The sequence below is a fragment of the Bombus vancouverensis genome, chromosome 12, assembly GCF_051014615.1.
Source record: "Bombus vancouverensis nearcticus chromosome 12, iyBomVanc1_principal, whole genome shotgun sequence".
NCBI classification, from domain to species: Eukaryota; Metazoa; Arthropoda; class Insecta; order Hymenoptera; family Apidae; genus Bombus; species Bombus vancouverensis.
The window spans coordinates 10,804,115-10,831,023 of record NC_134922.1 but is presented as its reverse complement, the minus strand read 5'-3'; the positions used below and the strand labels follow the sequence as shown (position 1 = coordinate 10,831,023).

General features: G+C 40.3%; 2 protein-coding genes across 10 annotated transcripts in view; one reads left to right on the top strand and one right to left on the bottom strand.

Annotated features, from left to right (window-relative positions):
• LOC117154994 (tubulin monoglutamylase TTLL4) overlaps nucleotides 1-26,909 on the bottom strand; it is a 237,644-nt gene that overhangs the window by 208,502 nt on the left and 2,233 nt on the right. For 3 of the 9 annotated variants that reach the window (XM_033330516.2, XM_076623109.1, XM_033330514.2), the window contains exon 3: nucleotides 11,290-11,460. The exons of the other annotated variants lie outside the window; for them this stretch is intronic. The gene's annotated coding sequence lies outside the window, so the exon portion shown is untranslated. The remainder of the gene's footprint in view (nucleotides 1-11,289; nucleotides 11,461-26,909) is intronic. 9 annotated transcript variants of the gene reach the window in all.
• LOC117154995 (enhancer of split m7 protein) lies at nucleotides 25,491-26,639 on the top strand. The gene is made up of 2 exons (XM_033330520.2): nucleotides 25,491-25,819; nucleotides 26,023-26,639. The coding sequence occupies exons 1-2, from the start codon at nucleotides 25,745-25,747 to the stop codon at nucleotides 26,569-26,571; spliced, it is 624 nt and encodes a 207-aa protein (XP_033186411.1). The 5' UTR covers nucleotides 25,491-25,744; the 3' UTR covers nucleotides 26,572-26,639.

Sequence of the window (26,909 nt, the reverse complement as noted above, 5' to 3'; positions counted from 1 at the left end):
TTCATTTACTTATAAATTTTACGATATTTTATTTACGATGTTAACCAGGCAATCTCGTGAACATAGCAATTTCTTTTTGGATCTCAGGCTACCAGGATGGTGACACGTGGTGACATCGGTTTTTCACGAATAATTGCGCTTGAACTTGGCGTCAACGTTTCGTAGACGCTGCAGTCTACTTGCTCGGGGGCAGATATGGGTTTCTGGTTGCGAGTGCAACAGCCACGCGATTATTCCCGAAAATTCAATATCGCGACAATAATTTCTTCATTTAAAAATTCTCCGTCTTTTTTGCTCGTATTAAAGATAAATTGTATGGAAAGTGGACGTACCGAGTCTAAAGTCGATCTAATTGAATTTAATCGCTTTTATTAACTTTCAATTCCACAATTACAGAAGCATGTGGTTAAGAAACGATTCGATTAACGGGTTAAAATTGCTGCTGTGTTTTGCATTTGATACCGGAAAAGAGAAAGACGGATCGACCGGCGAGCACGCTCGAGTGAGAGAGAAAAACTGTCTGTCGACGAAGCAGAGCAAGAAGGATAGTGGGAAAGTAAACGAGAGCCAATCTTAGCCACCCACTTAATGGCGATTCCTGGCTGCACGAGCCCACGCGTGTGCACCGACACGTGTTCACGCGTGGCCGAGTACACGCCCGCAGCATACTCCTGTTGCGACGATGCAACAGGTTTCGATGAACTTCTCGCGGCCCAATTTCCCGTGAATCTGGTTCCGATTAGTCAACAAGCTAACCGGAAGATATGCTTTTTTTTCAATTGTAATATCTATTAAAATTCTCAAAATTTTAATTTATTTTAATTTAAATTTCACCTCGCCACCTAACATTTTTCTTATGCGATTATAATCGCCAGAATTGACTTTTTACACGGTTACGCTGCTACTTTTCTCTTTCATTTTCCATTGAACGTTCCTTCGAATGTTACACGAACTCGAGCCACCTGAATTCAAATATGTAACTTGAATTAATCTGAACGTGGCTATACTATCGGTGAATTGCGCAACGTCCACGCCACTTAGGATTTGCCAATACGATCATTTTGATCGATGATCGTCGATTTAATTTCGGTACGTTCAACCCTCGCGAATTTATTTCATTTCGCAGTTTATTATACAACGACCGGACGAGATTAGAGATTCAAGCGAGCAACGTTCTACCACTGACCAGCGATTAAGGTTGTCGAATTGGTATTCGGTAGTTGCCGCGATTAATGATCGTAATTATTGTGATTGCTTGGCCAGGTGTAATTTCGTTTTTCATGGGGTAATAACGTAACGAGGAGGAACAAGTTGCGAGGTGTTTGTCTTTTTGTTGACGAAACTTTTATGTTTATGATATTATTAGCGAAATTTTTGCAATTTAAAAGTCACTGGTCAAAGTATCGATAAGTAACCTTGTATGATAGTAACCATATTTGTAAATGTGATGGTTATTCGTCAATTGACTATTGATAATGGATATTATTATTGTATTATTAATCGCTCTAACATGTCAGTTGTAATTATTATTAATATTAATGAATTGACAAGTGACAAATTGTTGCACGACTAATATTGGCAATTTTATAATTTTTAAATAGTTCATTCAGCTGATTTGTAATTTGTAGGATCAACTGCTTTGTGAGTATCTAAGCGGCATGGGCAACAAGTTCCTATAATAAATCACGCAACAAATTGTTAATAAACTACTATCGTTCTTAATTGATGCACAGGAACATGTCAATTTCTCCGACGACAGAATACAAGACGCGAAATACTTCGTCATCCATCTGCAATTAAGATATGAAATTTACAATGTCACGTATAGCAACGTCGCCAAAACCTTAATTATCCACGTGATCCAGGAAAAATCAAAACAGCTTCCTATACAGCTCGAAGCTGATAAAATCTTAAACTCGAGACAACCTACTTTTACGTACGAAACTGGCCAGACATCGAGCTCGCGATTCGCTAAAAAAACTCGCCCAATTAACCACAAATAACTCACAGTTGCGATCAGAAGAAAATTTAACACAGAAACTTGCACGAGTATTAACAACTCTGCACTAGAAGCCTACCTTTGACCATCTTAGCGACGATCGTCTATTTCGGGATACTCATTGCGTCTATCCTCTTAAAATAGAACTATGTTTGTTAAAAAATACGACGAAATTATAAAACGATACTTTCTGATCTTCCTTTCGTCCGCCGCTGTAAAACGAGGTCAAACACTCCAAAACAAGTCCCATAAATTCCAACACAATCATCCAATAATCCGCTAATCCAGGCGGATGGAAATTGGAATTAAGCGACGAGGGGTGGCAACTTTCCCCCAGGTCTCGCGTTAACATATCGACGACAGAGAATCCTTAGGTGGAACGAAGGTAGCTGGTGTCGGAAGGGGAAAGAGAAAGAAAAAGAGAAGAAAGAAGGGAGGGAATCCAGGGCACATTCGTGTGTAATACGGCAGATGAGAGGCTGCAGGAGTCCGTGGGAAACATCCTCGGTGGTTCCTTCCTTAGGAAGGCGTGTAGGGATCCTTAGTGGTCGTGTGCACGTACACGCGAGCGCCGTGGAGGAGTTTCAGGGCAGGCCATCTGCCCGAGTCTCTCACGATTCCAGGCCAGCTGCCGATATCTTCGCATAAGCGTGCATCGTGAAAGAGCCTGCAGGCGCTAAATGCGCGCCTTGCACACTTATTCGCGACTAGGTGTGTTAAACTGCCTCTCTCGCGAACTGACGTGGACCCTGGCCTTCTCCTGATCGTTCCTCCCGTGTCGATTTTTCGTCATGTTGATGAGACCCAACGTCTCTTCACCCCACTTATGGCTTTCAGGCTTATTCGAGATTAATGAGCGACGAGGGTTGACGATCCGGTCTCGTGTCGACCACGTGCAACGTACCCGGCTCCTCCGCAATGCATTACGGCATCTTACACCTGTATTATAGTTCCCTACGTGCGCGACGCTCGCGTGAGAGCGATTCTGGCTGTTTAATGGAACGATAATGATCGCGATCGAAATCCTGCAGACCTCGAGGAAATCGCGAGAGGTATCGAGGCTTGCGTCATTATTCAGATCATTGATTAAGTAAGAGGAGATCGCTGAGGCCGGGCAAAGTAATCGTTTTTACGACCAGAGTTGTGTACACAAGGGCGATGACATAATTAGGGAAATGGGATTTTTCGGCAGACCAGGAGAAACAATTTTCGATTTTAGAAATATTTCGAAATTGTATGTTATAATTAAAAGATTACAAGAAGAGATACGAATTTTCTTCCGAGTTCGAAGAAGAGATTGTAGAATTAACGCATTAAAAAATAAAAAATGAAATTCTATCGAATCGTGAAACCGATACAGTTTTCTTAGAATTTATTTCTTAGAAATTATCGTAGATAATTAAAAACTTGCAAATTCTGATAAAAATCAAACGAAAGAAATTTACGAAACGCATTTCCATATTTCATATATTTATACACAGTGACATATGGCATACACATGCTAATACGTGTACAGAAATTGAAAGAGTAACAAGTCGATGATTCCAGAGATTTGCACGTGTACCGATAAAATATTATCCCTCTTTCCACCACGACCCTAACGATCATTCCACCCTTCAGGGACAATAAATTGCCCCTCCAATCTACAACTTCACAAGGGGTTGTTGTAAATAGATCCCTGACGAGTGCAGACGACTACCTGTTGAATGAGCCGCGGGTGTACCGTTCTTGCCACTCGTGCATTTCTATTTTGGCTTTAATTCCTCTACCTGCACGTACCCCCTGGAATGCGACAGAGACTTCTTCGCACCACCGAATCACCAGACGAACGCAATTACACGAAATTTTCGTTATAGTCATAGTTTCGGCGGAAGAATAGCGAAGGACGTCGAAAAATTTTGTTATACGACGAAGGATGGAAGTAATCTTTTTTGTGGGAGAAAAAATACAATTGCAATAATTAAAATTTATAGCTCCTAGCTATTAGCATTTACACTCCTACTATTCAAAACTTTAGTATTCTTAGTCCACTACTTTATGCTTCCAGTTTACTGTACTAATATAACTTTCTTTACAATGGAAACAGCATTTCGTGAATCTTTTGCTACGAATTTGGTCCTTTTCAAATTCCAAAGCTAGCAATAACCGACCTAAGATTTTGAAATAAAGAAAGTTCGTCTACCAAATTCTATTTAAATGTACTTCGTTACGCATTGCAATAAAAATTTATTTGCAGCGTTTCAAACTACATACAAGAGGCGTATTTTCAGATGCAATATCGCGATAAAAGAAATAAAAAAGAAATACGACTTTTGTGTCCTGAATGTGACGACGAATAGAATTTGCAAGTTTCGATAAAAATTGATAATTTCTATGATATGCATATTTGATGTTTCGCGATTCACCGATTGGTGGTAATGCGTTCCGTTGAAATTGTGGCTTCCTTGTTCGACCTACATGCGGCTTCTTAGCACGAGCCCCCCATAAACGTAACAGGATCCCATACGGGTGTTCCTCGGTCCGTTTCTTGCGTGGCTACGTTCCCACACTTTCTGCCCCATTGAAACGTACCAGAAGAATTCACCCCTATACATACCACGAGGGTGGCAGCTAGAAAGCTCGCAACCCATAGAAATTAAAAGCACCCTCCCTTCGGGAAGTCTTTCAGTGGAAGCGTGCAATGCACGAGCTGGACACGAAATTCAATGAACGAACCGTTTCCGCGTTTTCTAAACTTGACCCCGATACAACGAAAATTCCGTCCCTTCTTTTCTCTGTCTCACTTTTCAGGGGTTGAAGGCTTCGTGTTACGAATCAAAGAAGAAAGTATTAACAGACGCGAGAATAAAATACGTTTGAACCCCGTTCGCGAGTATCAAAACACGTAATGACTTTATACAAGATGCGATAATTAGTCGAAATTGTCAAAAAAAAAAAAAAAAGAAATTAATCCTTCGAAATGTGATCAAAGAATCACGAACAAATTCTTCAACGTCGACACTACGGAATATTATTTCTAATATAGCGAAGAACTGTTACAAAAATAAGGATTCTCTCCGAGGAAATTCGAAATTGAAGCCTCGTTGATGGCTCTATTTGCCTCAAGTTTAGTTACGACCGAAGACGAATATTTCACTGTAAGTAACTGCTCGTTGGATCGGGAAATGTATTCACATTTATGGCTTCATTTTTTATCGGATTAATGCCGTTCGTTCTTGATATACAAGACTCCACGATGGTACGACGTATCTGCCGATGAAGATGTTTCGTGTGACTCTACTAGGCGAAACGAAACGGTATTTCTTTCCCGTATCTCGACTGGAAGAACTCTTGGCAATGATAGATAATCATTTTTGTGGTAACGGGATATGTTTCTAACAGGTATCTAAAATATTCTGACGAAGATAATTTATGTACAAAGGTTGGGAATCGAGGATAAGAAATGTTAGAAATCGTTGCGTCTTTATTTGAAAGTTTTTTCTCGCTAAAATGTAAAAATATTAGTAAAACAGCTTAACATAATTATCTTCTATCGCACGAAAAAAGATCACATTTCGTGTATAACGATTATACATTTTAATTTGTATTATTATACGTTTATCTAAAATACGTAAAATGTATAGCACGTGTGTATACATAAAATATCTCTACCTACGTCTTATTTTTTAAATCATATTCGCAAAACTACGAATTGTCGTAAATATCCGCAATGGTAATGAAAGTTCGAACGATCGAAGTTTTTTTTTATTATGTAATTTGTACTTTACAATTTGTCCAGCTGGACATTTGGTAAATTTGTCTAACTTAATTGCTAAATAACACGTGTATGACTAACCCCAGCGGGATACCATCTTCGAGTTTAACTATTTTATTTCTTTAGCTTCTTTATTATTATGTAATTTGAACTTTACAATTTGTCCAGCTGGACATTTGGTAAATTTGTCTAACTTAATTGCTAAATAACACGTGTATGGCTAACCCCAGCGGGATACCGAATAATCAAAGTTGTAGCGTATTCTTGAAAAGCCGATCGCATGATTATTTTAGAGGCTTGAAAGAAGAATTTCCACGCGTTCAGCGGAAACGCGTATTCGTTAATCGTATCCTTTTGTAACAGGATCACGGTGAATACGGACGGAAGCAGTTGAACGACCGTAAAACGCACATTTCCCTACCCGTTAATCAGCCTGAAAACAGTAATATAGACAGGGAACCGGTGTCAAAGAGGGGCATTCGCCACGTATAAGTGCTTCGAAAGCATCCTAATTAGGCAATGAAAGGACGCTTTGTGATCCTCGAAAGGGACTATCTAAAAGGCACCGATAACACATGCGTCAGAGTTTCGAAGCGAGACGAAGCGACCGGAGTTTCTTCCTTCCGAACGTTTCACACGAGGCGAACGAAGAATTATGAATGTATCTTTGTGCCGAGCCGCTCGTGAAATCACGTCTAAGCCACCATGTGGAGCACGTCGTGCGCTATCACGACAAAAGACAGACTATTAATAACGTCGTTGTACCGAGAAGCTGACGTATAATCGTCCTTTTATGCAACTTTCCACCGTATTATCCTTTTCAACCTACGAATACTTTGAAAAATCCTTCTCATTATTACGTAGAAACCGTTGACGAATTTCTGTGGCAAATTGTCGTTAGACCGCGGATTTCCTTTTTCAAATTTATGTAATATTTAACATGTCCAATTTCGTATCACCGTCGGTGTCGAGCGGATAGATTTACAAAAATTGAGTAGACAAGAAACAAAGGACATTTCACCGATGTAGATTGCCAGAAACTATGTAACTATTTTAATTCTTCGAATATTACTTCACCTAACGAGTACAAGAAGAGCTTTTTAATTGGTAACGCGATCGAAATCCGATGGATGGCAAATGAAAAATCTATGAAAAATTCGTTTGTCCACAATTCGCTATTGAGGAAACATTTCACCGAGTAAATCGATCTTTATCGATGAGAACTCATCGAAAACTACAGTGTCGCCAGTACCAGACACGAGTGAGTACGCTGATACACTGATAATGAATGTATCGCGACAGTGTTCGGTGAGGCCAACAAGCGGAACGCGTCGCATACCGCAAAGCAAGTTCTCGATTGCACGAAGAATAATTATTGCTGGTGTAAACGAAGTAATTAATCATACGTACCACGTGACTCTGTAATCGGTCACACGTAAACTCCGATCATGAGATTCTGATGACAGACTATACATCATACTCTGCTATTTACGAGGTTATACTTGGGCAAAATCGTGGCAATTTTGATTAATATTCGTAATATATTTTAATTAGGATCGTCGACACTTTAAAGTCTACTCTATGCTGAATTATTATTCGTCATTTAAATATGCTCGTATGTAAATTGAACCGAGTGTTTTATGCCTCCTATTTTTATTTGGACTAGTTTTAAATGGATTTGGTATTTTATATCAGATAAATTATAACAGAACAGCGTAGATAATTTGTAATTGGAATACCGATCAATTCTATAAATTGAGGAACAGAGAACAAATGATATTTGAGAATAGGGAATTGAAAAATAGTGAAAAGCAATAAAAAAAAAAAATGGTTAAGAATTTTATTCAAGTATCGTACATATCCATCGCCAAATAGATCGATCTTTCTATCAAATACAAATAGGTATGTTTTTACAAGCTACTTTTTACAAAGGTCGTCGTAAACTAGTTTCGAACTCTGCTTCTGTACACGCGTATGATTTGCACGTATATTTAACAAGCTGCTAATCAGTTTTAATACTTAATTAAATCTGCTTGTACTTGTTTCGTCGAACGAGATTACATAAGCAGATAATTGTAATTACAAGCTACTTTCATGACAAACTTCCTTCCATTTCCAAATTAAGCAGATTTCATGAGTTAAAAAGTGTAAAATCCAGGTCAAGGTTGAGCTACATTCGAAATTGAAACATTCGAGAAATACGTACGGAAGAGTAGCGGACGTTTTAATAAACTACAACCAAGATAAAAAACTTTCTTTTACTTTGCACGACATCGATCAATTATTTGCTACACGGTTAGGTAAAAGGTAATTAATGCGTATACCGGATAAGAGATCTGCTACAGGTGCATGTTCTGACCGGATGCGACCGAACGAATGTGAAATCGACGAAAACAAACACGAACGATTTAAAAAACAATGTATTGTTCATTAGGTGGTAATGAGAAAATCCGCAATCACTTAGTTGCCAACCCAATACAAAACTCGGAAAATCACGTAGTGATAAATAATCGTTTGCCATTACAAATTCCGCAATTTCTAAATTTATCGAGAAATAAAGTTTTCAGAAGCAAATCAACGAAAGTCACGTTATTCCATTTCGCGATTCACGAATCTTGTCACATTTCAGCATTGATCGCATGCTTAATTGCTAATTATTTATTCGTATCTCGGTCGCCTCTCCAGTTTTATTCTGCCTACGTTCTTTATCACAACAAACGATATTTCCCTCTCATTATGCTCAATTACCTGGCCATAAATGAATTTTGCAAGTAATTAGCAATAATTAATCCGATTCGTTTAAACACGGGCATGAGAAATATGATTACAACTTTCACGAAAATAATGTGCACCGTTTCGTCTTCGATATTCACGCGGCAACTACGATGTTTATTATTCGAAATAAATTACCGAAACAAAAGATGTATATTTTCAGCGGGCCTAATTAGTCCAAATTTACCATAATTTGGTACATCGTTTCATTTTGAAAAATTGGGGTTGGCCACTCCTTAGACGAAAGAAGAAACAGCAGAAACGTAATGGGGAGGAAAATTTGTCGGCTCTTTAGAATAATTTAGTTAGACGTCTCCTTATATGTACAACCATCTCTGCTGTCTCCTCCTCTAACCAAGGATGCCTCTTCGTAATGTCATATTATCTTCTAATCAACTACGTAAAATACTAATAATAATTCCCGAGTATCGTCTTGGAGATATAAAAACTCCTGTTACAAAACATTATAGCAGATCGATAGGAATACGAGACACGCAAATAGAAAAAGTGGTCTTGAAGAGAATCAAGTTTATCGAAACGTGAGAACATCCTTAGAAATCTGCATTAGTATGGAAACGAAGTATGGTTAATCCAACCACTACTTTTCTTCCATTATTGCGCGTGCCAATCGATTCTGACTGGCCTGAAACTATCGCAAAACGAATAATCTCTTGATAGAAATAAAAAGAGCAAGAGATAAAGAGAAAGAAAAATTCAACAGGCCTGAGAGAACGAACTATGTTCCCGCCTGAAGGAAGTAGAAATCGCGCGTGTAACAAGTACGCGAATGTGAAAGCGGAATGGAGGGCAGAAAAGGATCGAATCGGAGCATCTTAACAATTTATACGTCTCGTACGAATCGGACGCTTATGGCGAGATTGTGCCGTGTAGAATGGAGCCAGCGGCACGGCTCTCGATAAGAATCGTAAGTAGAGTATACAGAGCTGCGCGGTGGCTTTAATTTCGGTAGAAAATTGGCCGAGTTATCCGAGCAACATCGATAAGATACGCATTCGTTTCATTCAATTATCGCCTCCGCTTCGATAATCGGCACTTTCTTCCTGTCAGGTGGCCAGTTTATAAATCCCCTTAGAGAGGTTTTTCCTTGTAGACAGAACTCGATTTCGAGAATACGAAACGAGGATTCGATGTTCGATCATGCGCGTTTTCTTTCTCGCACTGGAAATCGGCTCTTTACGATTCTGTCCCCCATCCTCTGCGTATCTGCTCGTTTAAACGCGAATCGGTGTTTTCACGAAAACTAATTAAAGAACTCGCGGCGAAGCGAAAATTCCATTTAACCCTGACACGCTTGTGATCGAAGCCGATGCCACGAACGAGTCGTTAATGCCCTTAACCGCTGCCATTAATTAAAGGATTGCGCGAATAAAACTGGTGGAAAGCTTGTTGAAAGCATTTTTCGACCTCTTTATTGCCTTATTTTATCGTTATCGAACGGTTAACCAGCCGATAGAATGGAGATACGGTTTTGCGTAAACGTCCTGATGAAATTGTTTTGTTAACGGCAACTGTTTGCTAACGGTAGTTTGTACCTAATTGTCTTCTGTTATATTGCATCTCGCGTGTTTAGTGTTCTCCAATCGATGCGTGTAGTGGCGTGACACATACGATCTTTTCCTAAAGAATCTACGAAAAGTTCAGAAAAACTAGGCTGTGATTTACAAAGTGTATGTGATCATGTTGGGTCGAATTAAATTGTCGCGTTCTCAGCTGGAAATAAAACGTACATACTTACGCACGTTTATATAGTACTATACGTATACTATAGTACGTACTATAAACGTACGTACTATAAGTATTACCTTTTTTCTTTTCTTTTTTTTTTCGTTCCATGTTCCAACTCTTCCATTTTCCGTTTTCTTATTTTTCAGAAACAATTCTAATAAATTATAGGTAACGGATACTATCTGTTGAGCGAAAGTATAGTAACCATAGTAAACATGATGATATCTCGTATTTTTCATAACTTTCATAGTATTTGGAAAGCATCAATCGCAATGTGAAATTCAATTGTACGACTCAGATTATTTATTTGCTATTTCCAAACGATACAAAACGTGCGGTTGCCAGATTCTCACGCAAGGAAAGAAATATTTAACAAAGCAGAATTTCCCTCTAAAAAGATCAAATACACATATGTCGAAATATAATACAATTTAGTTAGTCAGAAATTTATACTTTTACGATTAGAACCGAATAATTAAAATTTCAATAGAGATTTGTTTTACCAATTAAAAATTACAAAGAGTATTCTATGCATTTTTGCATCTTTAAATTTCTTATAAATTGCATGAGCATCCGCAGTCCAGTGACGATAAAAGCGGAACATATCGTAGGATGTAGAACGCGCGTGGAGAAAATTTAATAGAATTGTGGATTATGCCGAGTGATATGTAAACGGATTGACAAATAATTCTAAAAATAGACGGTGCGTTTGAATATGATTCAACGATCTCATCTTAATCGTAATACGTCGTGTTCATGGAATATACAGGCGGAGAGCAATTGCATATAGAATTAATGTTTATCATCACGCGAGTAATTTTCTACCAATTTATACGAACATTACAGACGGCAGGAACAACTTTATCGTTCAGAAGAATAAATACACGCGTTAACCTCTCGTGAGCTCGTCGACACAAAAATTATCGAGCACGAGACGTTATGTCGTAAAGGAAAATCGAAATGACCTAACGATCTTAATTAACTGACAAATCAACTCAACTTTAGGCAAATTACTTACAAGCCAGGACAGTGCGAACGATTTCCAATGAACTTAAATTCAACTCTCGTTTCTCGAGTCCGTTCAGCTACTGGCATCAACCCAGACACGTGACACACACGCAGCATCATAATTGTTGGCCATTCATGTCGTACAAGGTGATTTCATGCAAACGAAAATCCGGTGAACATGCTAGAATTGGAAAACACGGACTGTTTCAGAATCGTATTTCGATACAAACTGTAATTACTTGAGGAAGAAAGTGCGTTAACAAATATTTACTATATTACTAGACATATAGAACCGATCAATCTCTAATTTTCTATTTACATACGTGCATATTCACGTAAACAAACAGATGAAATTTGTACGTTTTATTATACGAAATATAATTTAGAATTTTAAGTAAACTTGTTTCATTTGCATATAAAGATTATTTAAAAGCCTCGTACTGTATTTAAATAACTTGTGCTATTTTATGCTATAAGTAACAAGCTTGCGCTAATTTACGATGTTACATGCATATTAACGAAATGATTAATTCTATTAATAAATATTATTACGATGAAAACTGTACGTGTTGTTACCATCGCTTCGATAAACGATATTACAAAGAAATTTTAGACTTAAGCAGAGATTGTTTAATCAGTGTTTACCAATTAACATTCGTCACAGTCGAATTTAAACTATTGGAAGAAAGATCGAACAACTGTCTTCCTTCTTCTAAAACCGAGCCTTTTTCCATCGTCTTGCCAAATATGCTATTGTAAGTCTCAAAAGTTGAGTTCGTGCACGCGTGCACAAATAACATATGTTATTTACGACTGTTATTGCTCTCTCTGCTTGTTTTACATTCGTAACAGCTATCAATAAATTATGTACAGACATTTAACGAGCCGACAATTATGTATCTGCCGAGTCTTCTCACGCGAAAAGTTGTACGTTACTTTCTCAGATGCACATTAATACCAACACACTGATGCGGTACCAAATTAGGAAAGCAAACCCGATAAACGCAACGTGGTTCAAAATGATAATTACGAACGAGCCGTTGCTCTCAAAGAGACGCAACATACTTTTAGGGAGTAAAAGTTTTATCACGTGCAATCGTGCAGAAATCAAACACAACACGTAAGTCTAAAATCAAAAGTTATTCTCGCAATTGCCATTGTAATTATCATTTTTATACTAAACCTTTCTCGACTGAAGCTAATATTTCTTAAAATTCCGTATAAAAGTCTCTCACGAATACTCGAGGAAAATCGATTACCGGAAAGAGAAGATAGTTATAATTGTCGTTGAAGCATTGCTGGCGTCTGTGTATGTCTTTCTACGTGTGAATCGCTCGGCAATCGAAACGAAACAGACAGAATTGTTATAATCGTACAAAATTTAGCTATGACAATCGCATTGGCCGCTATACCAAAATAGCGTCACAACATCGATGCGTACGATATGAAACGGGCAGAAAATAGAAGAATCGAGCGTCTCTCGCAGACGAGATTTTTGGTAGTAAAATCCGCAAAGACAAAGGAGCAGCGCGAGAGAGAGAGAGAGAGAGATCGTGTTTCGATATTCCCGCGAGTCTGACTCACCTCGTGCCAGCACGTGTTCTACCTGCCCGCCTTCGGAGGACCTCTTGGTTCTCCATATCCTCCTCCCCCCAGCCCTTCACACACGTGCTCGCGCGTGCGCGCACTATACATCGCCATACACTAAATGGACCGCCATAACCACTTATACTCGTCTCTCCCTCGTATTTACCAGTACAGAGAAACTCGCATCAGGTAACCCTCCGTCCCTTTCACCCTTCGTCCTTTCGTTTTCTCTACAGGATCGTGTCATCTTTACTTGCCATATTTCACTTATTTATTATCTACTTGTTATTCATTTCGTTTGGCTGCTTGTTACCTGGCGCGTTCAGTTTACGCATTTCAGAAGCTACAGTTCATTGAAACGTTGAAGTTGAAAGTTGGCATCAACATCTCACTTATTGACTACATCACAGTGAGGTGTTATAAAGCCGACTGGACTCAGCAGTGACGACTCGAATAACGCTACCTTATGCTATTTGGTATCGTAAAATATTAGGATCATAAAATCTAAGAATGCTGTTGGACAACTGTTGTAACAATGCCGAAGATCGGGCTATTACCAAGGAACGAGCAGCCAAATTTATTGACCGAACTAACGGAGATTTTAACGGTGCCGTTCCGATCACTTTAGGTCCGATTGTATATTTTCCTAAGGTTGAAACCTACCTTAAATCAATGCCAAATATGAGAAGAGTACTATGCATGGCTAACTATTTCTCAAATCAGCTTTACGTTAAACGTCTCTCCGAAGAGGAGTAAATGTTTCACGTTCGCCAAAACGAGAACGAGGTGGAAATATAAAAATTGGAGAATCACGGCAGAATTCACCGTGCAATCTTCGTCCCCGTCCCCTCTTTGCCACCCCTTTCCTCTTCTCTTTCTTCTTCTTCCGTCAACCGGAGGAACTCTCCCTCGTGGTAATCCTGTTTCTCTCTGACCCTGTTTTTCTTCGTCCCTCTCTCCAGCTCCCCCTTTCCTCCCTCGTATACTGCGCTGTCCTTCGAGCTGCTCGTTCCTACACGAGGTTCGTCCTCGTCTATCTCATCGGTATTCGAGAGGTTCTCTCGGAGCTCGTGGGAAAATGAGGCAGGTGGTAGTTAGATCTCTGAGTCCAGAAACGAGAGATGTGCCTCTCCGCCCGGCAGCGCCATTCATTCGTACGCGTACGTTGTACGTGTGTACACGGTACACGCTTATGTGTACACATCTACAGACGCGTACAGCTGGGGACAAAGATAAGTGGACAGGTAGTGGAAATAGTTGTATCAACGAGCTTTCGTTAAACACGACTTGTTTGTACGAAAATGAAAGTATATTAATTTCAATTAGCGGGAAGGAATTTCACCAGCACTCTAACGAGACACGGCTATCGTGATTGCATCGACGAAATTTCAAACGTATCTGAAAATATACATAGACGTTGCGACATACTTATCGCAGGTATACACTTCTCAAGGATCACCGAACCATCCGAGTCTTGTAACTTCCATATACGTCTTTTAATTATGACTCGTTTTTATTCCATTTCTATTAGGTTGTCCGAAAAGTAGCTTTCTTTCGCAGACGTGTTTTTGACAACAGTGCACCTTCGCACAAACGTGAAACCAAGTCTGTGAAATATCGCCGTGTTTATCTCGACAGAACAAAACGGATCGTGCGTAATTCGACAAAATAACATCAAGCAAAATGTTCTTGCGCATCTATCGTTCCCACCACCAGAACTCATTAGTTAATTACTTGACACGACGAATCAGATCCGCAGAGTAAAGAGACGATACCCTTTAGATTTAAGCATTAGATTCAACTAGAATCGAACATACTATAAACTCTTATAATCCAAGTTACAGTACCACGCCAAAATAATTTACTTATAATTCTCAATGAGAATTGATTGTAAAAGGTCTACCAAATAAAAAAAAAAAAATCTATCGTTCCCTTAAAAACGAAAGTACCGAAGTAATTCTCCGGTACCTGCGCTCTTATTTTTCTTCCCGACTGTATTCGGTTAGCAATTAAGTGATTGTGAATTTTATCAATACCACCTAACGACAAAATTCACAATCACTTAGTTGCCAACCGAATATATCAGCGTGTATTATTTATGGGGACGTTTGAACAGGCAGAAATAATGTTGTAAGAAGCGAACCCTATCGATGAGAGGACGGTACATATTTTTGTGCGATGGACAGAGCCAGTAGCAATTAACCGGTGCTCCTTAACGAGAGCTTCCGGCTCGATTAACAAGAAATCATGAGAGTTTCGGCGACGCCTTTTTAAGTGGCTGTCGCGCTTGTCGCTTCGTTAATAAGTCGACAAAGTACTGTCTCGTGATACCAAGCGGAGGAAGGGCTGTAGGGGGATGTATACGTGTAACTGGAAACCTGAGAAATTGGCTTTCGTTCGATGAGTCAGACCGTATTTACGGTTAATCAATTTCAGACGCGAGGGACTCTTAATTGCCATATTTATTCGCAGTTATAATCGCAGCTACGTAACGCTTAAAATTTTCCCAGCGTTGCTGCGAGGAATTAAATTCTCCATATAACCGCGTCTTTATCCAGAGAGTTGTTGCGATCGAATACTAAACTAACCGTGAACGAAGAAAATTGTGCAATAACGAAAGGAAATTTCATCTAATTAGCTGTTTTTAACTTTATCGACGAGTTTATTCAGCTGGAGAAAGGATATGTCTTTAATCGGAGCGTATACGTTCAAATCTAACGTTTCTTCTTGGTGTCAGCTTTTCAAAATTCGATAAAATTCTCACGATTCGCTAAATGAGACGAATTTGAAATTTTCTTCAAATCTCACATGGTAGTTTAGATTTAATTTTAAGCTGAGAAGATTCATTTTAAGAAGAGGAAGATTACGAGCAACGTGCTCGGTTAAAGACAATAAATTTCAAACAATTATCGTTGACAATGAAACGATGGCGAATATCTTAATAAGGAATTCAGGGGTGAGATTTCACCTTTCGCAATTTCTGTAAAATTATGATTCTTATTTACCTCGGCTTCTCTCATTTTTAAACCAAGTGGACATGTTTGTACATTGATCTCGATCGAAAAATGCGTTGTTGTCACTATGTAAGAAATTATACGTAAGGAATTTATAATGGCTGCTGTTGGACTACATTCGGAACACGGTCTGCAAGCAATCGAAGTCACGAGAGAACGATAAATGCCGTCGCAAATTACGAAGAAATTAAATGGACGAAACGCACATGTAACGCAGCGTGAAACGCGACATGTGCATACGAATTTCGTTCGGTCATCGTCGACGACTTCCTTAAAGGGTCTCTCGTCTCAATTTCGAAAGAAATTATGAGAACCGTGAGTCAGCTCTGCTGGAATTTCAGGATAAGGAACGGCCGCGTCTATCAAATATACCTGCGGACATATCCGGCGTAGGTGGTCCTCGGTTACATTTCTGAAAGCTGCGTCACGGTCAACGTTAAACGGCAAAATCCATCCTAATCTCCTTGCCACGTCGAATAACCAAAAAGGATTCCTCAGATTTCCCGTCCTGATTCTTCCTTTTTAATGGCTACGTAGCTACGTATTCGGAATTTTTTTACACGAGAGATCTAGCTATACGAAACACGTAGCGGTAATGGCATAAACTAAAGGATATATCCCACTGACGCACACGGTGCGTCCGTATAAATGGTTACTAGACGCAATTGTTGCGATTTTGGCTTCGAAAATCGAGTCAGGAAGCGACTAAAAATTGTTATTATCCAAACTAAAGATATCTTCTAAGCAGCAGAAGAGGGGGAGGAACGACAGGGAGGGAACGACAGTTAGAAATAAGTAAAGGCAATATAAGAGATGTAATCTTCCAAAGCCGAAAGGCACGGACTAAGATTAAATAAATAATAAATAATAATAACTAAAGATATCTTCTATGAAAGAGATATACGCGGGTAAAGTACGAGTGAAAAGATACGCGATATCAAAGGTGAATAAATTCTTGACAATTTGAACTAGCCAAATAACAATAATTTAGACTGATTTTACAAGTCTTGCTTGTACGTCTACTAACACAGAACCGGATTACTCTATGTCTCTTTGACGAATTACTTGTAAAACTTACTTCCGCGATGAAATTAATACTTCTCTTACATTTTCAATACTAAACAGATTATGTATTAGACGAGCGAAACCGTAAAGTACTTAACAGTGATATAGTAGTGTTCCCGAAATAATAAAGCTAAAATGAAAGATTCAGATTTATAGACTTACAGCGTTAAACGGTACATTTGCAGGTAGAAAGTAGCCGAGAAGCGATTTTCTTGGAGTAATTTAGTCTGGTCGAAAAGGAACTGCCTGAAGATCGTTTCCTTTTATTTCTACACTACCAGCAATTTATACCGGTCATTGTTTGCCCGTGGGTGGAAAGAAGAAAGACGAAGATGAGAGAAGGCCTTTAATTTCCAGTGTCTCAGGCCCGTGCTCGACACAATGCGCCCTGTTCCTTTTCAGCTTCGGTGTCCTCCCCCTTGAGCGCAGACCGACGGCTGCGTGCTATACGCGTGGGAAAACCGAGCACGTGCGCAATCTTCAACATAAGACCCCACAATGGACGCCTTTGGGGCCCTATCGGAGCCACTTCGTGCCCCTTCTTTCAAGACGTTGGCTAGCAGTTCTCTCCCTCTATCGATTTTAACTCCTAACGTGACACCAACTCGTTTGCAATGCCCATCGAAATGTTCCACTTTATGCATTAAATATATTTATTTATTTGTTGGGATTGTTTATTCGTGTAAATTTGACCGTAAAATTCGTATATACAAGTCATTGTATAATAGTTGTATTTCACATCGAGACATTCCAGCTTATCTTTCGTATAATTTTCTAATTTTTTCTACACATTTTACCGTAGAATTTTTCACGCACATCTTTCGTATTCGTCCACCTTCGACATCAGGTTCCGCGTGGTTTGTCAAGTTTTTGCACGGGACCTTTCTGTGTTTCGAAATATTTAATTTAAAGATTCTCTGCGAAGAATCGATACTCATCGCTTGAAATCGATATTCTCGACATAAAATTTCTCTGACACGGCGAGAAACGTTGATCAGATGCTTGCAAATCAGCTTGAATGGATGAAACGCGTAACGATACGACACGCAAAAATTCTCAACAACCGAGCATCGGATGTCTGATATGATCAATAAGCAATTCTACCTCGCTATTATGCGATGACTCGACGCACGTGCTGAAGTCCTCAAACAACTCGTTAAAATCACATTCAGTCCGTACACTCTCGCACAATGGTAATTCGATTCATGTTCTTCGTGTTATTTTACGTTTGATATTTTCTTATGAAATATCCCTGAAATCGTAAGCGCGAACATTTGCTCGTCATTCGTCTGACAAAAACAAAATAATAATTCTACTTAGTACCTGTCCAAGCCTAGCAATTTATTATTTGAACATAAAACTCTCCTTCTATTCCTATTAAATTCACAACAAAGTATATATCTTTTATAAAAAAAAAAAAACACACCGCAGACGACGAAATTTTCCAAAAAAAAAGAATGAAATTTTGCTGTTCAAGGATGCCGATGATCTTCGTGTTATTTTACGTTTGATATTTTCTTATGAAATATCCCTGAAATTGAAAGCGCGAACATTTGCCCGTCATTCGTCTGACAAAAACAAAATAATAATTCTACTTAGTACCTGTCCGAGCCTAACAATTTATTATTTAAACATAAAACTCTCTTTCTATTCCCATTAAATTCACAACAAAGTATATATCTTTTATAAAAAAAAAAAAAAAAACACCGCAGACGACGAAATTTTCCAAAAAATAGAATGGAATTTTGCTGTTCAAGGATGCCGAGTTCCAAGTAAACAAGGGGTATCCTGTTGCGCGATTAGTATTATTTTGATGGGGGGAAAAAAAATGAAGAGGTGGAAGGTCGAAGGAAGCTAGGCGATTCAGGTTTTACCGGAAGATCCTGCGGAAGCGGAGCGAGGTCGCCGCGCGTACACGGAAGTGATGACGTGTGTCGGGAGCGGGTATTGCGAGCACGTGCCATGAGGTAGCATTCAATTAAAAAAAGAGGAAGGGCAGAAAAGGCCATTTAAATAGGGCGAAGTGCACACGGTGTGTGCACAAGCCGCCAGGTGAACTCGACATTCCGTGAGAATGCTCTCACTTCTCCTCCTTTTTTTCTCCTCTTGTTGTTCTTCGTGGTTACTCGGAGCGAACAGTAGGTCAGAAGGTCCGGCGTGTTTGCGTCAGGAGATGCTAACGGCACAGCATGCAAATTTTACCTCTTCTAAACACGAACAGCCCGGCGAACGAGCATGTTTCGCTCGAAAGAATTTCCACAATCCCTTTCATCCACTGATCCTCACGAACGAATTTTAAACATTGTTTCACCCTACGGTAAAAATATCGATTCGCTTTTCTTCCAGACAAATGAATTCACATTTCGAACGCAAAAAAAGAGAACTCTGGTTTTTGTGGAACAAAGTGACTCGATGTTTACGTCTTTACGTGATTAACTTTCATCTGCGAACTTACAGTCCTCTTGGGACTCGAGTCTTATTGAACGTCGGGTTAATACACGGCGATACAATGAGAAACAATAGCGAAACGACCAGATCACATGGTAACTGGGTAATCGATACCATGACAATAGAATATGGCAAGTATAATAAAAACAATCCACCATAATGGTAAAGACGTTCCAGATGTATTTTCTTTGCTCGTGCAAATACAGAAGACCCGAAGAAACTTTGAACAAACGTTTAATTAGTCTCCAAAGTATGGATTTTCCTCAGCTTCGTCGAAAATATGAGATTCCATAAATATCAGCCATCTGTTACTTACTTACGTACACAAAAGCCGCTATAATTTCCTATTAGGCTTCGTCTTTCACCGATTTAAATAATAAATAATACTTTGACGATCAACGACATCGAATTAGGTAACAGCGAATCCACGAGGGGAGGGAAAAAAACTATCATAAGGAACAGTAACAAGTATACAATTGTTATCCATGGGTGTAGCCCCTATGAAAACCCCTGAGATATTAGCTAACCGGAAATCGACGCGTGCGAACCGATGTCACAGGGGTTGATATTCGAGATAGAAAAGAAGGGGATCACGATTTCGTTGGCACGAGCCAAACGACTGGCGACATATGTTCACCAACAGCTGATATACTTGCTAATAAGTCTCTCTCTCTTTTCCTCTTACACGTCGTTGGAATAAATGATAACCGCGAGCATACACGAAACATGGGAAATTTCATGGCTGTGAGAAAACTTGTTAACGCCGCACGTGTTCCGTGATCCGAAACGATACGTTTTACTTCGAAAGTTTTACTCTGTATGCGTGACAATGATATATAAAGTAAAAGAATATGCTGCTCTTTATCATAAATCGAGCGAGCAAATTTATTATCATTTATTCGACTAACTCAATTTTTGCAAACGTAAATATAATATAAATTAAATTACTAAACCTAAATGTACTAAACCTAAATTTATAAATCAGAGTTAGTACTCCACTTTTTGAAAAATACAAATTAAAAATGGAACTTTTCTAATACTTTTTATACTCTATTACTCTATTTACTCTACTTACTTTATTACTTACTTATTACTTTATTTTACTCTAATACTTTTTCTATTCTATTTTTCTAGAATTTTTCCATTCACTTCGTATTTCTACATTTTCTGTTTCTTCGCTTTCTAAACTAAAAAAAAAAAAAAAAAGAACACCATCGTTCTCGATAAAAAGAAAGTAAGTGGAAAATGGACAATTTTGTCTGTAGTTGGACGAAAGTATCGCACGATATACGCCAAATATGGAAATATTGGAAACGTTGCGGTCACTTCCTATTAGCAAAACGTAATCTAGTCATCGTATGTATTCTTACGAGGATACATTAAACATACGGACATAAAAGATAGGTTACATGGTGAATATATTGATTGCACTTGCGTACTCTGTTACGCTTAATATGTATATATGTAGTTGGATGACTGACGTAAGTCCTACACGAGTTCAGCACGTGCGGTCATCGTCTAGAAGCTATTGTATAACGCGCGTAATCCTCCACGTGGATTAATCGAGACGTTGAATTAACTTTGTATTATTCGCCGACGCAGTTGGAACTTCTCTACCCACCCGGGTCGTGCAAAAACAACGAACAATGAACTATGAGCGGCACGTGAGAGGAAGCTGACTTGAAATCGAGTCGGCACGTGGCCGTATTAAGTATGTTTCACCGATTGGCATCGTTCTAATGGACTGTTGTCGTTGATCGCGATAATCCACGTGGGACAGATATCGTTAACAATAGTTGTACGATCCTAACCCGATCGATAACCGGACGTATTTTATTTTTTCATTCCTTTTTTTCTTTTAATAAATGTTCCAACAGATTTCACGTTAATTAGAAAATTCATTTTCAAGCGTATGAGAAACATAAGAGAAACGACGTTTCGTTATTCGGTTGGATAGCGAAAAGCGAGCATTACGTAAATCCAAAAATTCGTTTCCAGACATACAGACGCGATAAGGCTACATTTTACAAAGTATAATCGTCCTCGTAGCAGCAGAGACGTTAAAAACAATCGTCGATTCGTACTTGAACGGTTCGCTAATCTCTCGCGAAATTATTTGAAATTTTGCATCGATGAAAAACAGGGAAAACGAAAGGTGCCGAATACATTGAAATATAAAATGAACGGGCAAGAGCCTGTTACTTAGGTCTTTCACTTTTATCCTCGCGATTAATTTCAAAACGAAACGAGAAAGCGAAAAGAGTGGCAAATGATCGCGCATGCTTCAGGTCGCAACGACTGCACTCGCGATAACGGTAGCCCCGTTTTGGAATGCGAGAAATGCGCCGCATTCATTCGTTTCGATTCGTCGGTGTCGTCTCGATTTCGCGCGACTGTCGTTTCTCGAACGTTCATCGGAACAATCCACTAGGTTTCAATGGGCGGCTACCGTTTTTCGGTGCTCGAACGCATCATCTTTACCGCTTTATTACACCGGCAATACGATCGCTATGAAACAGCCCTAAGACTTCAATCAACATTTTTCATTATCACTTTTTGCGCTCTCGGGGAAACCAATCAACGTATACTGTTACACGTGGAGATTTCATTTACCGGCTGGTTAAATTATGAATCGCAATCTTACAAACGAGATGGGTAACTTTATACAGATTGGAGGTAGTAGCGACACATCGAGTAATGATAATTTGTTTCGATCAATTTAACCGGTGCATTCGTCTTCGCTAGTTGTCAAGTCGACTTATTTAAATCGATTAATTTTTCTCGCGGATAATTAGACGATATAAATATACCGGTGTAATTTATGCGAGTTAAAAATCGCTTCAAATTTTGAAAGATTATTTATCAACATGCAACTCTTGCGATTAGTATTACAACAGACAAGACACGCTACCAGTATGATTTCATTACCATTAATTACCAGCTATGAATTATTTATTGTAATTCTTTACGACGACTGGAAAAAGCTTCGTCATCTTTTATCTGTCCCGTCGTTTACGACAAAAATTAATGCAACATCGTATCTCGTTATACGCGCTTCGTATAAATGAAAATATGCTCCATAGAAAATTTGACGAGCCAACGAATCCGTTCTTCGCCCCCTACACTCCGATTACGAAGAATCCTCGATATCGTCGATTCGAACTACGCCAAGTGAGAATTGCGTCGCGGAGTACGGCGAAACACGCGCGAAATATAAACTTCCCGTTTAAATGGAAATTCAAACGCAACTGACCATTGCTTACATACTTATATACGTAGAACGGCAAAACGTTAACCATTGCCCGGAGCACCAGCAGCTAATTGGAATCCGCGGATGCGAGCGACAAGGGAATGAAGCAGGTAAAAGGCTGCTGGACATCCGCGGAACAAAGAATAAGAGAAAGAAGAGACCGAGGAGTTTCGCGTTATCTCGGCATCGCGTAAGTTCTACGGAGGTGCCGGCGTCGTTAGGGACACGTGCAATTGGCTGGCTTGAAGGGAGTAGCGAAGAAAGAAAGAAAAAAGAAAAAAAAAAGAGAGGAAGCCGAGGAAGGTATGGACACGAAGACGAAGAAGAAGACGAAGAAGAAGACGAAGGATGCCTCGTAAAATCGCGGTAGCAAGAAGAAGGTGGTCGGACGAGGGAGAACCGAGACAGGAGAAGAAGGATGGAACTAACGTGCGTAATTATTCGGTGCGAACGATGTTTAAGTGCCCCACTGGCGCAGAAATAAGCGTGGTAGTTGGCAGAAAGAGCCGAGGCGAGGAGGGAAAAGATGGGAGAAAGAGGCGAAAAAAAGAATAATTGAAGGAATGGCCACGCAAACCGAGAAGGATAGAGAAAGATTGGAGGGGGGTACGAAGTGTATAATTCAGCAAAAGCCTGGACGAAATTAGTATCTGGAAGTGCTTGCAGCAAGCGGCAGGATGTACACGTGAGGCACGCCGAGTTATTCATTCCGGACGATGACTATCCAAAGCGAAGGACGATTTTACGATCGTCTTGGCGAAATTAAACCTCGGCCCGAACAAATCCACCCGAGGGCTACTTTCGACCAATTTTCGACGGCGATCAATTGGCCAAACTGAAAATCTGTAATCTTTTCGTTCGTGCGCGGCTTTAAATCGAGCCGTATACATAGGTAGATACGTTGACGCATGAAAATCACTTCTCCGAGCGTGGCGTCGCGTGTAATTGCACCGCCGACAGAGAAATTCTCGAGATCGATAAACGAAAGATTGTTCCGAGAATCGAAGAATGGCACGCACATTCGTAACTCGTTTGTATAATTTTCAAATAATCTTACGGAAAGGGATATTCGGACTTTGCAACTGTGATCATCCGGCGAAATACTGAAACTAACGATACACACAGCCTTGGGCTCATAGTCGATAGCGGTCAATTAAAAAATACCGTGTAAATAGAAAATCGTTACACCGCAGAAATTAGATCATTTTGTCGACATCGTGTCATTTATATAAACGCGCAAAAACATTTGTCGTTGAAAATTGCCTGTAGTCTCGATCGATGAACGGAATATTCGCTTAAACAGATAAACTTTTCACGCTTTTCTATTATCCGCCAATTCAGTTTGTCCCGACGTGATAGGATATCACGAGGTTTATCCGTGCATCTGAGAACAAAACTGATCGCTCTTCTTCTCTTTCGTGTCGAGCGTTTAATATCAAGAAACGATAATGACTTTGTAAGCATATCGTTAAAAACGCATTTTCAGTGGTTGCGGTTCCTGCAAACGAAAAACGGAAAAAAGACAACCAAAGTACCGTTCCTTTGCAAGTGTTCTTCGAATAATGATTGCACGAGGAAAAATACGGTTACGGTTTCCTAAATAAGTGAATATAAATTAAACATGACATCGTAAGCTTCTTTCAGCAACGAAGAAACCGTAATATAAGAGTACCGTCGAACATAAATTATTCGACCGATTACGATTCTCTTGGACAAATTCAAAATTAAATCATCAGCCATCTAAAACCATATTTTCAACAAGACGAACAAGATACGTTAAATTCTCATCGAAAAAATTAGAAGGTAAATGTTCGACCGCTTCCGCAGACAAAAAGAACCTAAATAATCGTGGTATCTGTAAAAGTACGCCTCGAAGAACGATCAGACGTTAAGGTATACGTCTTAAAGAAGGCCTAGACGACCGCGCTAATTGTCGCATTCGGTAATACGGTCGGCGGCCAACGAAGACTCTGTGCTGCGCCCACGCGACACTCGTAATAAACGATTCATCACATCCTTTTCATAACGCTGAGTTTTATCGCGCAACGTTTGTGTTCGCATCCGCGGCGTGTCTCTCACGCGACACCGGAGTTAATACGCAGCAGAAAATGATTGATCAATTGGCGGAGAGGAAACGATGAGCGCGAGCGCGACCGGCTACGGTGCTATGATTTCGCGGTGACTTGGTAGCATAGACGCACGTACCGTGATTCAGTAACGTGTAACTAGTGGGATTGCGATCGGGAGGACGCCGGACTTGTGCCCAGCACGCTCCTCCAGGCTGCTCCTCTTCGACGAGGATAAAACTATCGACCGGTGAGAAGGTACGACGAGGATGAGATTACGATAAGAAGACGTAGCACGAGTTGTATACCCTCCTCGGGGCACTAGAATGGAAAAAGGAGGAAGACTAGGTGGAACGAGAAGGGGTCTCGCTCTCTTTCTCTTTTTCTCTTTTGCTGTATAGTTTACTCTTGCGGCAGAGACGAAGAGGACGTGGATACTGGGTCCTTCCGTATGAGCGCACGTTCGTGAAACAGCAAGCCGAAAGGAGTTAGGAGAGAAAGAGAAGAGAACGTTAAGCCGTGCATACCGTGGCACGACTACCCAAGGAGTATCAGAAGAGGTAGGAAATACGGGCTCGAACGGTAGGTGCAACGAGGACAAAGAAACGGTGACGATGGCTTGGTGTGGGCGCGTGTCTGGCAGCTGCCGCTTACAGGTGGTGTGCTTGCTTGGGAACCAACCTCTACGGACCGTTCCCACGGAAGGCCTGTCCCCCACTAGGGACCCTGACAGCAGCCCCTCGCCCCACCCTGCCGATGGGTCCTTGACTATATAAACTACAGCCTCGCCCGACCAGCCACCACAGTCACTGTGATCGTTCACGAAGTTCGAACGGGAGACGCGTCGGAGATACCAGTTTTTCGATACCTTTCCCGTAGAATCGACCGAATAATCATTTGCTGAAAAACTCGTTGTGTGACATCAGAGATAATAATTAGTTGGACAAGAAGTGTGATATCGCGATAAGCGAATCGTAATCAGTGCGACGTTAGTTAATCGGTGTGTGAAGCAACCCCCCGACGAAAGGATTAATCATGCAGATGCACGAGCAGATTATGATGGTTGATGGACAGGAGCAACCGATCTCCAGGACTTATCAATACAGAAAGGTAAGCGTCCTTAGGTTTTCGTCCAACGCCTGTTCTATCTACTCAAATAGATTTTCTATTCTATTGGAATATCATTGGAACTAGAATACAGTTAAACTAGAGTCGAGTAACTGCGAGCCAAACGAATAATTCCTGCAATTCGAATTAAAAGATTCGCCTTTTCAAACGACCGTCTATAATGGTTCGTTCCTTTCGATTTACAGGTGATGAAACCTATGCTGGAACGCAAACGCCGAGCAAGAATCAACCGGTGCTTGGACGAGCTGAAGGACCTGATGGTCACAGCGTTGGCTGGCGACGGCGAGAACGTGGCCAAGTTAGAAAAAGCCGACATTCTGGAATTGACTGTACGTCATCTTCACAAGCTTCAAAGACAACAGCGTCTTTCGGCGAATCCGGTGATCGACGCGGATCGATTCAGAGCCGGGTATACGCATTGTGCCAACGAGGTTAGCCGCTGCCTGGCCGCCACTCCGGGCGTCGACGTTGCCTTGGGGACCAAATTGATGACCCACTTGGGTCACAAGCTGAATTCCATGGACAAAACTGGCCCCCTAACGATACACGTGGCCGCGCCGCAATCTTCCCCGTCTTCGAGCAGCGAGCTCAGCTCCGACGAATACTCGATGCCCCTCACTCCGGCTTCCAGCCAACCGTCTCCAGTTAGAATCGACATCGAAGGCATCTCGCAGAATCATCAAGGTCTTCTGCAGGTTGCCAAACCCAACGAGCCGATCTGGAGACCGTGGTAAACAAGAGGACGAACGATCTCAACGGGCAAAGCCATCGTAGACTCGGTTAACCGAGTTCTCGATGGAAAGCAATCTTAAGAGGAGTCCATTATGCGAAGAACCATTATCGGTATTGCAATTTTGTCTGTGATTTGAGCGAATAATTCGCGCGCCTTCGATGCAAGTCGTGACGGAGTGGAAACTTCGGCTCCTCTTCGTGGAATCCTTTTCTTCTAAAATTAACGACGGGGAAATATCATTTCCCGTAATATGTGCAAATACAGATTCCTGAAGGAACGAGGATCGAGGAGACGAAGACGAAGAAAAGGAATAGACTTAAGACTTTCTATTTGCTCAAG